This window comes from Cimex lectularius, unplaced genomic scaffold (assembly GCF_000648675.2).
Source record: "Cimex lectularius strain Harlan isolate CLEC.00 unplaced genomic scaffold, Clec_2.1 scaffold33, whole genome shotgun sequence".
NCBI lineage: Eukaryota > Metazoa > Arthropoda > Insecta > Hemiptera > Cimicidae > Cimex > Cimex lectularius.
In genome coordinates this window covers 1,075,498-1,091,700 of record NW_019392683.1, presented here as the reverse complement: position 1 = coordinate 1,091,700, position 16,203 = coordinate 1,075,498, and the positions used below count along the sequence as shown (strand labels likewise).

The 16,203-nt window shown below is 34.7% G+C and overlaps 2 protein-coding genes across 5 annotated transcripts in view; one reads left to right on the top strand and one right to left on the bottom strand.

Moving 5' to 3' along the window:
* Window positions 1–16,203, bottom strand: part of LOC106662489 (growth hormone secretagogue receptor type 1-like) — a 313,348-nt gene that overhangs the window by 133,909 nt on the left and 163,236 nt on the right. The window lies entirely within an intron of this gene.
* Window positions 9,939–11,296, top strand: LOC106662490 (trypsin 5G1-like). Its single transcript, XM_014386628.2, has one exon. It carries the CDS (start codon window positions 10,355–10,357, stop codon window positions 11,288–11,290), a length of 936 nt encoding a protein of 311 aa, XP_014242114.1. The 5' UTR covers window positions 9,939–10,354; the 3' UTR covers window positions 11,291–11,296.

Genomic DNA, 16,203 nt, shown 5'->3' with positions numbered 1-16,203 from the left:
GGCTCGTTTATTTTGATTGACACGTGAAGAGGTCAAGAGTCCTCATCCTTTATTATCCTGTGAAACTGTTGGGCCGACTGTCGCTCACCCTCCTGTTCGCGTAAACTTATTTTTTATCTGTTTGCCCTAGGGCTGTATCACAACGGAGTGAAATGGTTCAATTTCCTGATAAACTTTTATCATTCATATGCGGGTTCTATCAAAAAGAGAAAACCAGACTGGCCACTTTCAAAAAAGCAATATTTAAACATTTGTAGAGGTGGTATAAAAATATTAAAATTGAACCATTGTAAGTTATGTATTAACGTCTTTTTCGGTATGGTAAGGAATGGTAAGTAAATATTTTGACATAATAACAAGTCCTGAAATGAAACCAAATAAAAAACTTTTTGTTTAAAAATTATACTTTGTCATTTTTTAAAAATCATTGCAAAAACGCAAAAATATTTACAATTATACAAATCATAATTATAATTGTTCTTATATTATATTTTTAAAAAGAAACAAATAAAAACCATACAGCATAGGTTTTCGAATCGTCTGCGGAAATACAGGTCTCGAATAGATTTTATTTTATTAGTCGATAGGTGATCATCGGATGGGACTCGTAGAAGAAGGGTCATCCTCAACCGATTAAGGATAGGCCATGCGAGGTTGACACACGGACACTTACTTTTGAGCCAAAGTACGCGTATGTGTCCGGCAAGCAGAGAAAGTTTGCTCGATGTGTCCTACCAAATTGAACCCTTGAATTAATACATTTTTATTATGAAACCACCTCTCCGTTTTCACCAAGCCATTTTTCCGGAATGCCAAAACTTTCCGGGTTTTTCTTGGTTACTTAATTCTACTTTTTACTGTACTTACATAATCTGTCAACAGCATATAAAATAATTTCTTTCAATTAATTAATCTTTATGTAAGGTATTGGTTGAAATGAAAAAGTTAGGGACACAAACGGGATTCGAACCCACGACCTTCGGCTAAATACGCCGCTGCTCTACCACTTGACTTCGATCCACCCGGACACCAACTCTCCATCTCAACCTACAACCGTTCGAATTTTCTCTGTTTTTGCCATTTTTCAAATATCGTTTAATCTATTCGGTTCTCGGCGACAAATGAACTGGCCACGGAGAGCTTTATTGAAGATATACTTCATTTCGCTTATCAAATCCTTTAGATTAAAACATTAAACGAAAAACAGACATTGATGTTAGATGAAAAATGGCAAAAAGGAGGGAAAATTCGAAAATGTGGGGTTGAGATGAGAAGCTGGTGTCCGAGTGGATCCAAGTCACGATAGCTCAAGTAGTAGAGTAGCGGCGTATTTAGCCGAAGGTCGTGGGTTCGAATCCCGCTTGTGACACTGACTTTTTTATCTCAACCAAAACCTCAAATAAAGATTAATTAATTGAAAGAAATTATTTGGTCAATCGGACCACGAAATATAATGGATATAAAATAATGTTGATTTTTTTCCTGCCCACTCAAATTTCCTATTCAGTATCATATTAATATATTTCATAGCCAAAAAAAAAAAAATAAAATAAAAAAATAACATCGTAGTCAACAGAAAGCCCTGTTCTAAACTTTATCTTGATTCAAACTATTTGTTGTTCGCTTTTCAGGATTTAAATAAATTGAAGAGACGCCTGTCTAGCAAATATAAATTGTAATAAATGGCGTTTTCTTATGGAAAATCAAAAGCTGACTTGAAGTCTACAAAAACTTCACGGTGATAATTTATACTTTTAAGAAAATAAATAATAAGGATTATTTATTGTCTTTAGTTTAGTATTCTTTAGGGAACCATGCTTGGACAAATTAATTAATGGTGTATAATGATTTTTTTACATTTAAATTTTCACATCAATTCTGGAAGAATGAATATGCTTGATTTAGTTGTTGATAAAGTTGATATATGAGAATCCGGACGACTTCTCCTTGGATTCAAATCCACCTGGAATGAATACTGAAAAGCCTCCCGTCATGGGATACAACAGGTGTTTTCCTCGATCGAACGCGATGGATTCCGAGATGACCGTGGGCGTGGCCAACGGACTATCCAAACAAGCGGAATCGCTCAAATTTGACTTATACCGTTAAAAAATCCATATTCCTTCTCGAGAATATAGCATAAGTTTTAATAAAAGGCTGGAGCTTCTCTATTTCTGGACGACTTTTGCCCGTTCCTTGCTTGGTTTACTAGTTTTGTTTGGATAATTTTGGACGTGTACTAAATTCAGTTTCGAAGTTCTCACGTCCGAGATAATTTGGCTTTGAGAAACGTTTCGTCCACATTTGGACTGGGAGTTGTTTTGCGGCTTGACCCCGTGACACTGGGTGAATACAACGACCGTTGAACTTGAACTATGATTCTTTCCAATTTTTAATCAAGTTTCAAGTAAACTTGTTTGAGAGATAAATCTTCAAAACAATCCGAGTAGAAATGAGTCATAAATGTAATACGTCCTAAGGGAGAATACATTTAAAGGTTTTACCATTGGCTTTTTTGTTCAAAAATCACTCAACTTAAAAAAAATTAAACAGTATTTTTCTCGTAAGGTCAAATTTAAAACATGATTTTGGAAAAAGTTCATATTAAATTGGTTAAAAAAACTGGCGTAAAAAAGTTCAAAACCAACTGCCTACAACAAACTGAAACAAATTCACCACCAAGGCAAAAAGCACTATTTATCCTTATGGTAATTTATACAAAGTGTTCCCGTGAACAGACGTTTATACTTGAGGAAGTTATCCTACATGTCATATTGGACTAAAAAGTCCCTCAACTCTCAAGTAATCGAGGTAAGTCACTTTTCTTGTAACTTCAACTATTCACAATATTTTTCATAAAGCCCCCATCGCTCATAAAATATCGATCCAAATGTAAATTTGATTATATCATTGGAAAGAGCATTAACACTCTAGATTTATTTGTATGTTTTTTTATTGAAACCCTAAGAAAATATAAAATCACTTAGAAAATCAATTTTTACAGGTTTCTAAAGTAATATTATCTTGGTTCTCTGAAGACGTTCAGAAAATTTGCCCCTTCTAAAGACCTGTAACAATAGTACTTAATTTCTCAACGTTTAATTATTAGTTATCACCAAATGGGTAAAAAAATCATTCATTAAGATTTTGAAACTTCTATAAAAATAATTAAAGTATATACAAAGTAAAGGGAACAAAACAGACTCTTTCGTACAAAACTTAAGAAAAAAAAGCTTCAAAAAAGAAAATTAAATGTTCAATTTGTCCACCTTTTTGAAGAATGCAAGCCAGATATCGTTTCTAACAAATTTTATAATCGTGATAACTGAACTTTAAGAAATTAAGTACGCGAATTTACAGGTCATTAGTACGGGCAAATTTCTGTAAGTCTTTACGAAACGAAGAAAATATTACTTGAATTTTGGCTATTTGTTCGGATTTCTTCAACTTTACATAACTTTATTTCATAAAGTCCCCTGTATCTGATTAAATTTTAATCCTACTGTGAATTAATTTTCAACGAAATTCGTAAGAGCATTGAAACGTAACGAGATTCACTTTTATTGTATCCTTAGTAAAATAAAGTGTAAAATTACTTAAGTACCCAAAGTTCTTGTCTTATAGGGTCAAGTAAGATTTTGTATTCTTCGTTCTGTAAATTCTAGATATGGTGCATGCCAAAAAGTTGCCCTTATTAATTACCTCTAAACACATATGCCTAATTTCTTAAAGGTCAGTTATCACCAATGTGAAATTAACGTTAATTTCCTAAACATTTACTTTTGTGCTTACAAACTGTTAAAAAAAATCATTAAGGCTTTGAAAGCTCTTTTAAACAAATAAAGTAAACACGAAAGGCTGTTTGATATAAATCGAACATAAGAAAAAACGAAAAGGTTGAGAACAGTAGAATCTTTAAGGAAAAGATATTAGTCTTGATTTCTCTAAGAAGGTGGACATTTTGAACATTTAATTTGATTTTCTGAAGATTTTTGTTGTTTTATGTTTGATTTTGTACCGAAGATTCTTTTTTTTTTTTTGCATTAGCAACAGCAGAGGTTATATCAACCCTCGGGGTCTTTTTGAAAAAAAAAAAACCTTTTTGTAAGTATGTCGGGTTCGAATGCAGGGCCCCTGGATACGAACCCGGGACCTTCACCTTAAGAGTGATGCCACGACGGCCCCTACCAAAGATTCTTTTTTGTTTACTTTGTATTAATTAAATTATGATTTATTAGAAGTTTCAAAATTTTAATGACATTTTTTGTACCGTTTACGACCGAAAGATCAAATTTTTAGCAATTATTTATAAAATTAATTTTACATTGGTGATAATGATTTTTGATAAATTTGTTTACAGCTCATAAGTAGGGGGATTTTTCTGTAATCGACATATTTATCAGTTTAACATAACCAAGAAAATATTACTTAAATTTTAGAAAAGAACTTTGCAAAGTCACAAAATTCTTTCTTCTGTGTTATTTTGTATTTTGTTTGCGTAAGATTAAATATTTAAAAATCAAATATTCTCATAGGATTTTAGGGTTTTCATTGTTCTTGTCGTTGGTGAAATAAGGTTTACAGTAGGATTAAAATTGTATGACATACAGGGGAATTTATGAAAAGAAGATTTAAACACAATAGAGAAACAAACTTTAAACAATGGAGATTTTTTAAGCATAATTTGACATGTACGATATCTGAAGTATTGACATCATTCAAGAGTCACCCTGTATATGTAGCAACAAACATTTAATAAATTCAAATTGCAAATCTTTTCGTGGAATGACCAGTCCTAATGGCTTCCTGGTAATAACACAAACGATTTGATTTGATCGTTTTGAGCTTCAATGACAGAAATAAAATTATTGTTTATTTTGGAACGCAGCCCGTTGAAGGGCAAGGACAAGAGAGCAGTTTGTACACGTGGAACGTTCCTGTTTATTTTTACTACTTTTCTCTTGTATAAGACAACCCTTATTTTCTCTGTGTTACTATTCACTATTTACTCAAAATGTATATAATAATTTGCTATTTATCTCATGAACTTGTAATAGAAATTAGAAAATATTATAATTTATTCGTTGAACTAGTGTTAGATTTTTGAACTTGGTCTTTTTTTCAATTAATTATTTTTCATGAACTATCATTTTGGGCGATAAAGATAATGTTTTGGAAAGAAAATCGAAATCTAAAAATAAGGAAAAATGATAAGTTTTTAGTTGTTGTGTTTATAAATTAATCTGCTTACACGTAGACCGAACTGGCTGGCAGATTAAACAAACTCGATTTCTAAATACAAAACAGCAAGATAATCCCAATTTCCCCCCCTCCGTCCTACGATTAACCTCAAATCCGTGAGATCGAGAAAATCCTTTTGCCGTTCGGTGTTTCAAAACCCGATATCCTTAGCCGTTAAGCCTCCCGCTCGTACTCCTACACATTAATGTCTTTTTAATGTGACAATAGCGCATGATTCGGATCAAGGACACTGCCAAACACGGTTTATTGGAACACGTTCGAGACGCCGCATTACAGAACTTCATTGATCTAAATCTTTTGGATTTGGAAATTTAAAAAAAGGTGCCAAAATCATTTTTTTATTAACAGCTTGGATAATGAAGGTTTCCTGTTGGCAAATACCATCTAGCTAATGTCGTCGACTTGAGGAAGGGCTTCGCCTCTGAAGGAATTTCGATCCGAGAAATACTGATTAAGGATGAACTTTAAATAAGTGTTCCTATTCGCCGGGTTTATCTGTTTGGGATATTTGAAATACCTATCGTCTCTAAACTACTGCACGTCCTGGTTCGATCGGTTCTGTTCATAGCATTTAAAAATTATCGTTGCGTAAATATTCTACCTTCTTGACTTCCTATAACTTTTTTATATTTCTTGACAGGAGAATTCCTGAAGATTTTAACAATTTGCGAATTAACAAGTTTCCCAGTGCATAGCCAAGGTAGGTATTTGCAAGGCTCTCTACTAGTTCAACTTTTGTGTACTCTTTTCTCCACATTTCTTTCTGTTATAACAATTATATAAAGGGTGTCAAGTTTTTTCTAAAACTACTCAGACTAAAACAAAAGAAACAGAGAGAGATTAACATAACCATTCAAATTACATTACCAATAATTAACATTCAAAGTTGAAAAATTAAATTTATGTTTTGTCAACTCCATTTTCATTTGCTGATTCATCAAATCTATTCGTTTGTATGAAATAGGCGAAAACCATTGAAAATTGGCTCAGAAAACGATACAATCTGAAAAATCGCCTTTGTTTTTAAGTCAAAATATAATTGTTATTTAGCTTTTTTTATTTGAATTAACGTGTGTAGAGATTAGTCACCGTTAATCGATAATTATTCAGATATCGTCAGATGCGGTCTGGTGTGATTTAGGTTTCAGAAAAANAGGTAGCGATCTGTGTTTCTTGGTTTTTGATACCAATCTGTGATTAATGTGCCATCTGGTTGTTTTATTACAAGTGTATATAAAAATGGCATTTTTTTTGTTGTCTTCGATTTCATGTGTAAATTGTAGGCGTGGGTGAAAGCTATTAAATGTATCTAATGTAGTTTGAATTTGATCTGTGGGAACTGCTGTCAATATATCATCTACGTATTTTGTGAGGAAGTAGTAAAATATCCGTTAACACAGCAGTGTCGGATCATTGTTACGAACGTGTTCTTTGATAGAGTTGTGTGTGGTGTTATGTTGGGGGGGAGTAGAAATACTTTGATTGAATATATAAAAAATATATTTTGCATTGTATAAATTCACTTTTCCACATCCCAAATGTAATTGTTATATGTAAACAACGTTTGTAAATCCCAGGCCCTGAAGATGATCTCAATAAAGATCGAAACGTTGGCACGATAAAGAAAATCTTTTTCTGAAACCTAAATCACACCAGACCGCATCTGACGATATCTGAATAATTATCGATTAACGGTGACTAATCTCTACACACGTTAATTCAAATAAAAAAAGCTAAATAACAATTATACTTAAAAACAAAGGCGATTTTTCAGATTGTATCGTTTTCTGAGCCAATTTTCAATGGTTTTCGCCTATTTCATACAAACGAATAGATTTGATGAATCAGCAAATGAAAATGAAGTTGACAAAACATAAATTTAATTTTTCACCTTTGAATGTTAATTATTGGTAATGTATTTTGAATGGTTATGTTAATTATAGTTAGTTGAAAGTTAATATCATACATGAATAATTAGCATAAAACATATAAGTTCACAATTAAATTCGGTGCTGTAGATGCCCTAGAGGAAATTTATTTAAGGCGATCTGTCTCAAATTTGTTAAATTGTGAACCAAAAAAAGTTTTGGTCAATTCAACGCACTTTAGCTTTCCGATATCTTCAATATACGGACTGATTAATGAAAATGGTGATTAGCCAAAACGCGCCTGACAAACCAAATTAGCAAAAGGTAGGCAGATCAAAATGCTCAGAAACGACTAAACTACAGAACTTGTTACATTAGATGGAGAACAAATTATTTAACAACATCAGATAAACTGTTAGCCTAACAATGTTTTGGAATAATATTCAGGTATGAGTAGAAATGATAAGTGGTGGATTGAGTGCGTTGTTCCATCTTTTTAAAAAGATAGTTCCTACTCTCAGTTAGTTGTTTTCATCCGGATTTCAAGCTTATAGCTCATCATCAGGTAGTAGATCCAATCAGTCTTACAATTCATGTCGAGAGACGGGTTGTACGACTACTCCTTCAACCTGCTGATGCGCTATAAGCTTGAAATCCGTATCGTTGAAAACAACTAACTGTGGGAAGGAACTACCTTTTTAAAAGGATTCAGGGATGAGTGTAAGCCATTATAATCTTAAAGCGAGCGTAATTTATGTAAGTGCTGACAGATTAATTTTTGCGTTCTTATTTGGAATAAATGTCTGCGCAAAACTATACAATAAAAGAGGGCTACCTTTTAGTCCAATTTTTTTTTGCAAAATTGTCTAAAAGACTGCCTTCATATGAAATCTTATATGATGAGCCGTATATAAACGTAGGAGGAGAAACGAAGAGTTATAACACCATAAATCGCATAGGTGCCGCTCGTCACGTTTGCTTGCAAATCCTCCTCATAAAGGAAGATTTGTCAAAATCTGGTCGTAACGACCCGCCTTTTTTTGATTTCCGAAGGCACCTCATCTATCACCCGGCGGAGAAACTATTAAAACATAAATTAAATTAATTCCCCACGATAGGCTATCAATTCGGAGACAAAGATGACATCACTCATGGGCGTTACAATGAATTCAGTCACGCCTCGGTTGATTTACCGGCGGCTGTTTCGGAAAAAGTAGGCGGCGATCTCGATTAGCATTTGGTATCTTCTTTAGAACAATAAAACAGAGCCGTAAATTAATTTTCATCTATGGAATCTTTTTCAGTTGTTTGTATACAAATGTTCTGTAATGAAAAACACTTCATTATCATACGGCAAAAATACGCTTATCGCCTTTGAATTACTACTATTTATTAATGCTATTTAATCTACTCCTTTTTTTCCTATTGTTGTTCTATGGGTCGTTTTTGTGGTGTTCATTCAGGAAGAAACCAATTATATTATCATTTTATTGATATAAATTAAGATACTAGGCAAAATTGCACCTATTTTACTCATGAAAACAAGTTTGATAGCGAAAGGAAGGGTGAAATTCAAATTCTGCAAACGATTTTCTTAATTAAAGTAACTTTTAAACTACCAACCCTGTATTTTTACAATTTTACACTTTTTTCCTGTCATGTAGGAGGTCTAACTACCAGCCAGTCAGAGAAACGGAAAGGCACTACCTCGCAGAGTGTGATAGGTATGCTAGGTCTAGATTTGAAATCTTTGAAGGAGAGGACATCACCAAATCACTACCCGAGATTAAATAGTCCAAAATCTTTGGGTTTGTGAACAGGTCCAAGAGGTTTATGCAGGACATGTGAGCCGGCCAAGTCCCGGACCTTTTAGGGATGGGGTACGAGTCTACCCAGGCATTTAACCCCTCAGGGATGGTTAGGCATACATACCATTCGCTGACGACATAATCATAACGGGAGTTGGCAGCAGAAGAGACCCTGGAAGAATTTAGAAGGGAAGCAAAGCTCATAGGCCTGAAGGTCAACGAGGATAAATCCGTCCGTGCAGACATCCAGGAATCCCTCCATGAAACTTGAAATAGTGTGGTTAATGAGCGCGTATTTATTACTGCGGAGAGTTTGAAATATCTAGGAGCGTTTGTGATTACTAGAAACGAAGTAGAAGCAGAGATAAAAAGAGCCTACAACAGATGACTCTTTGCTCTAGTGATAGCTATTCGTTTCTGGAATGGGTTACATGACTCTAAGATCACTAATTGCAAAACTATAAGACTTGTGGCACGGCTTGCTTATGAAACATGGGTTTTGCCTTAAAATCACGCACCATCGACCTGGTGGGTCTCAGATGTGAGGAAGACGACGAATGCGCTGCCTTTATTAACTCAACGATGGTCTGACAGATTTGGATGACCGACATTGGAAAGCTAAGTCCTGGGTCAGTTAGGACTGTACAACCAGAAATCCACCTTTAAAACCTGAAATTGTGCGATTAACGAGAAAACGGCATCCCTAGTTCGAATTGTTTTAAAAATCTGGGAGCGATTGTGACTGGCAGAAACGAAGTGGAAGCAGAGATAAAATCAGCAGACAACAGATGCCTGTTTGCTCTAGTGAAGGTGTTCGTTTCCGGAACCTGTTACATCACTCCAAGATCACTAGTTGCAAAACTATAATAAAACCAGTGGCAAGTATGCTTGTGAAACATGGGTTTTGCCGAAAAATCAAGAAAGGATGCTAGGTGAATGGGAAAGGAAGGACCCCAGGAAATGAATTGGCTCTAACCTGGTGAATGGACTGTACAATCACATGACAGCGAACTTTACCAGATGTATCAGATATTATAAAGCATATCCAAAGAGCTCCGCTGGTTAGTCATGAGGAAAGTATGTTAAAGGAAAGGCTGCCCAAGAGGCTACTGCTCTTCAATCGACCTGCTTCTCGAAGACGTTTGCGCTGGTTTTATTACCTCCATGATGAGTTGGGTGACCGACGTTGGACAGCAAAATCCTGGGTCAGTTAGGACTGTACTGGTAATAATAACGATGAAAAATCAATAGAAATATAGCGGAAACTTTTTCGAGTAAATTTTGTCCGATCTTTCTTGAATTATACAAATAATGAACGTAGTAAAATAAAGTCAAACATCTCCTTGTATTCAATTTTTTTAAACATATGAGAGTTTAGTGTAATTATGTAATTTCTCCAAATCTAACGTTTACAAAATGAACCATTGTAGTTTTTTGATATTTATTTGCCTATTATCATACACGGTGTCGCAATATCAGGATGTCAGTCTTCCAGGACAAGTCGGTGATCAGCACAACTTTTCCGCGTTGAAGAAAATGTTTTCATTCACCGTCAGCATCCAGAATCTGGAGGCGAGGCTGCACATATGCGTCGGTACGGTCATCACAGCTCTTCACGTCTTGACGGTTTGCCACTGTACAGGTGAATTTTACAACGCTCTGGACTTCAAACCGTTCAACATAAGCACTCTTGTCGTCGTTGGCGGCGACGTGTCGGCGGGTAGAGGACAGGCAAGGCTCATACGGGAAATGCACCGTCACGAAAAGTGCGACGATCTCGGTTTCGGCTACTCGCACGATTACGGGCTGTTGGTGCTTAAAGAGAAGTTCTTCCTCACTGACAGCCTGAGGGCCATTTCCATCCGCCAGGCCGACATGGAACTGATTAAACACAAGACGTTCAACGTCACCGACAAGCAGAACTGCTATGTCGCCAGCTGGGGCGAACAGCGGATCCCCGAAACCAATCACAAGATCTTCACAATCGTCAAAATTTTCGATATTACTCTTTTAACGTTCGAAGAATGCGAAGCGGCTCTCTGCAAGAGTCCGAAATGGCGTTGCATCCACAATCTGCAGGACCGAAAGCAAATCTGCGGATTGGGGAAAAATGGCGACGTGTGCAGAGGCGACTCGGGCAGTCCGCTCCTTTGCTCCAACTACATCTACGGGATGGTCGCTTGGGGGCCGACCTGCGGCGAGATGTCCTATCCGTCAGTGTATGCCAACATGTACGAGGGATTGCGATGGTCGAAACGCTTGCTGCAGAACAGCGGAACGCCCGGTGTCCGAAAGGCAAAACTCATACTTTCAATCGTTTTACATACATTTTTGAGATTAAAAATATTTTAAAACAGATGACATCAATTATTCGAATGCATTCTTGAACCAGCACAACCAAACTTTCGGAAGAAATTTTTCCATCAAACTAAAATTATTAAGAATCAAATAAATAACCTAAAAACAAACAAAGTCGATGGACAGCATCAGAACAAAATCACTACTGCGTATTATTTACCGACCTTTCTCCTGTAAAGGATTCGGTTAGGACGGGTAACAAGTGTGTTTTCAACTAGTGCTAGGACGTCTTTTATTGGGCATTTCTCACCCATGATACACTCGTAAACCTCAGAAACGTCAACTACTTTCCTTAAATTGGCTATAAACAATATTTAGAGGGTGTGTTTCTAAGAAAAATAACAAATTGCCAGATCTGACACTTTTTCTTCTAAAGCAATATCACGGAACCTTCGAAGCAAACAAACCTTTGTCAAACACGGTAAACAAATTTTGAGATTACTTTGAATTGTTTATTATAAACATTAGTTAAGTAAAATGAGAAGTTTAAAACGATGCACGCTTCAAAGGGAAGAGAAATATTATTGAATTCTGCGTTTATCATTTATCAGAAATTCCATTTTCATGCTTCGCAAGTAGTAATAAAAACATCGATTTTGATTATAAATTATCTATTCAGAACGAGTCATGTTTTAACAACAGTGCCTTTGTGGCATTTGGAAGTAATCTTCGTCTTTAGGTAATTTTAATAAATAGAATAGTTTTAAATTTTCCAGTCACGTCATGACATCTGAAACTTTTTGATAATTAATCAAAATTTTATTTATTCAAAAATCGTGAGATGCGGTCTGGTGTGATGTGGTTTCAGAAAAACATTTTCTTTATCGTGCCAACGTTTCGATCTTTATTGAGATCATCTTCGGGGCTCAAAGTGTTTGTCTTTTGTGTAATTGTACCATTCTTGCGTGTCGTGTTGAGAACTATTCAACTACTATTGGCAGTAGAATGGCACAATTACACAGAAGACAAACACTTTGAGCCCTGAAGATGATCTCAATAAAGATCGAAACGTTGGCACGATAAAGAAAATGTTTTTCTGAAACCTACATCACACCAGACCGCATCTCACGATTTCTGAATAATTATGGATTAACGGTCACTAATCACCACACATTTCTACTCAAAATTTTATGTTATTTGAGAGAAGGATCCTTAAAATTGCTTATTACATGTACTTCTAGTTGTAAATCCTGGACTATCTTTGCTACAATCAGCATTTCCCGAATCAAAGCTCTGGATTTATTGGAATTATCATTTTTCAGAAATGCCATTTTCATGCTTCGCAAGTAGTAATAAAAAAAAATTTTGATTATAAATTATCAATTCAGAACGAGTAATGTTTTAAAAATAGTGCCTTTCTGAAATTTGGAAGAATTGTATGATATTTGAAAGTAATCTTCATCTTTAGATTATTTTAGTAAATTGAATAGTTTTAAATTTATCAAACTTTTATGTTATTTGAGCGAAAGATCCTTAAATTTGCTTATTACATGTACTTCTAGTTGTAAATATTGGACTATCTTTGCTACCATCAGAATTTACCGAAGGAAAGCTCTGGATTTATTGGAATCTGAGATTATTGGATTATCGATTATATTTTATAATTATATTGCATTGTTTCAATCTTTCTGACAGATGAGGATCAAGGATCATAGAAAGTCTTTGATCAGCCGTTTAAATTTTATCTTGGAAGTTTTGTCTTTTTTTTGACAGGGGCATCCGACAGCGTGGTCATTTCTAAGCACTAACATAATACCGCTACACACTCGATACACAAGCACACCAATAAATACATTCATACCTATATACAATGATCGCACTCATACTGTTTGGTAGATGGAGTACTCGATATTCCTCCATCTACCTATTCCCTATAATAAACTAACCTAGATTGGGGTCGATGAGGTACTTTTATAAATATTCCGCCATCGACCCAAGTCACGTCACAGCTCGAGGGGCGATGGGGTTGCTATTCCACCATCAGCCCCTCCCCATTCACTCTAATAAATACACTCACTCATACAAACACAGAACACATATCTGGACAGCTAAATGCAATAAAAAATTCCCAATTACCCTAAAGTTTTGTCATGCTGATTTCGAATCGGCTTCGTGACTCCTTCAGTTTTAATTATAATTTTAGTTAAAACCGACCCCTGAAGATGACGGCAAGCCGAAACGCGTTTGACTGAACAGTACTGAAAAGACTACAGGCACCACGCCTCGCAATTTTATGATGAACTCATAAGATTATGGAGTCAAATCCGCAATAACTGGCTCATAGTAAAATTTAAATTTATCAGGAAAATAAATTTTAAAAAATTAACATTTTCTGCACGAAAAAATTTCATACCGACCGACAGGAACGTGTTGCTTGGCGGGACTCTGCTGCGACTGCTGTAGTTCATCGAAAAAATCTTGATCATCATTCCGGATAATTTTAGTCAATTTTTTTTCTATTTCCATCTTGCCATAGCGTAGTAAATCTTTTTAATAATAATTAATTTTTAATTAATTTATTTTTGACGCGCAAGACCCTTAAAATTGATTAATGGGTCATGTCTAATATAACATTGTACATTATCTTAGCTGAAATCTCCATTCAGTACCCTTTTTTTTAACATTTCATAGTATTTTAGAAAAAACAGTTGGCAAACAACCTGTCGAATACCAGTTCGTTTAATTTTATTAGTTCGTTTTATTGCTGGTGCTGAACGATGTAGAAGGTCTGTAGGTATGTAGGATGTCTGATATTAATTTTACGATCAACCCTTTTTCTTATTTACGACTTTCATTTGAAACATAATAGCAAACAAAGTTTTTTTTTTTTTTCGTAGCATTAAAATTGGCAACAAACTTTCAGATTGTATAATAAAAATGGGATTATCTAATGTGTTTAATTAAATGTTTCTAAAATTTGTTCCGGTTATTTATCGCTGTTTGGGATTTTGAACAAGTAAAATCATATTGTACCAGGATGTAACAAAATTAAGGAAATTCAGAATTTATTAGTAAGAACCACAGTAGAAAAAGAGAATGTTGAACCTAGACTCAGGAAGTCCTTTTCGGGGGAAATTAGGGTAGACTTTATCTATTCGGATGTAAGTCTATCTCTATTAAAGTTGTGCTTTATTAACAACTATTCTGGTGTAATGCTGTAATCAAATATGTTTAAATGTTTAAGAAATAAGTTGTGTTAAATCCTGCATAAATACCGCACAATAAATATATATATTCTTTTTTCTTCTCTTAGTAAAATAAATTATTGATTGTTAAAAAGCCTATAGGCAAATAATTTGTCCTCCATATTTAAATATACTAAATCCGTAATGATTCATATTTCGTAAAAGTGAATTGATTAAAAACCGCGTATTTAAAGAAAACCAGCAAAAAGATGATGAAACATCATCTTCAAAACGAAAACTTTGTTACCTAATAATTTTTCGCAAAATGGGTATTTCATTTATCAACATGCATATTGTGCTTTGAATACATATTTTATGATGTTTACATTATTCGGGATTTAAGCCGGTCATCGGACAAAGCAGCGAGGGGCGACGATAAACCACGCTTTCTAAAAAAAATTGGATTTTTTATGGAGACATAGTTTATATTCAATTTTACTTCCTGACACACAACAATATAAATAATAATGACAATGCATAATCTAGTCATAAAGTCTGTTCTTTTTTCTTCAAACCGTGATAAAAACCCTTAAAAACCATGAAAAATTGACATCAATTTTTTACACAAGACAGGCTTTTCACAAACTTTAAATATTTGTATTTTTCTACAATAATTGAAGTTAATGTTGGGATAAAACATTTGGATTTTTGGATTGTTTGAAAGAAAAACCTCTGAGAAATAGACAAATAATTTGTACCCAACGGGTCTAGACAATGACACATATTCAAAAGATCGACATATTGTGAAGTACAAGCTTAAAAAATCGACTTGTGGAAATCACACTTATGAAATTGTAGCATTCTGAATAGAACATAAAAAAAGTTCAGGTGGTTGCAAGCAGCTGACCACAGACAGATAAATCAGTGATTCAAGTTGGGAAAGAGTGGATCGCTGCAAAAAGTGGGAAGATGAGTTGATCTAGTCATATAGACAGGATGGTAGGAAGGATTAGCTCGAAGAGATCCCATGCTTTGAATACGAAGGAAGAAGGATGGAAGGGTAAGGGAAATTTGGAGCGATGGCATTTGAAATGCTCCAGGGGACTGAAGAAAAAATGCGATACTGGTAGAGGAAAAGTCTGTTATCTAATTATCTAAATAGAAAATTTCAATATCGAAAAGAAACTTAAAACAAGGCAATAGACCAAAGAAGGATTATGGAATTAATAAAATTTTCCGGAAGTTTTATTAAAACACAAAAATCAAGATAAACTCCATTTAGTTTAACAGGTCGTCAATGAGCAGACGTCTATACTTCAGTGGGTGACCAATTTATCATAAATCTGAATGAACTAAAATTCCATATTGAGTCTCACGTGCTCTTTTCCAGAATCTCTATTTCTCTCTTTGCCCGTAGGTTTTTCTGTATCTATAACGCGCTATCTATTCTACTTTGTATTTCGCTTTCTCCTACTCTCTGTCCGTTTTATATTTTTCTCAATTTCTGTCTTTCTTTTTCTTTCTTACTTGCCTCTCTCTTTCTCTTTTCCCTCCTCTCTTTCTTTCTGTCCCTCTATATACCTCTTTTTTTAAATACCCCTATCCTTCAGTCTCTCTCTATATCTCTCCGTCTTTCTAATTCTCTCCGCTTCTTTCGTTCCCTCTACTTGCGAATCTGTTTATTTACTTCTCCCTCCTACCCTCTCTTTCTCTCTTACACAAAAACAAAAAAAAAACTTTTTTTTATCTCCTTCCCACTATCTATCTCTCTTCAAATTGTTT

Coding starts and splice junctions, on each gene's coding strand:
- LOC106662490 (XM_014386628.2), top strand. CDS start 10,355: ATGAACCATTGTAGTTTTTTGATATTTATTTGCCTATTATCATACACG.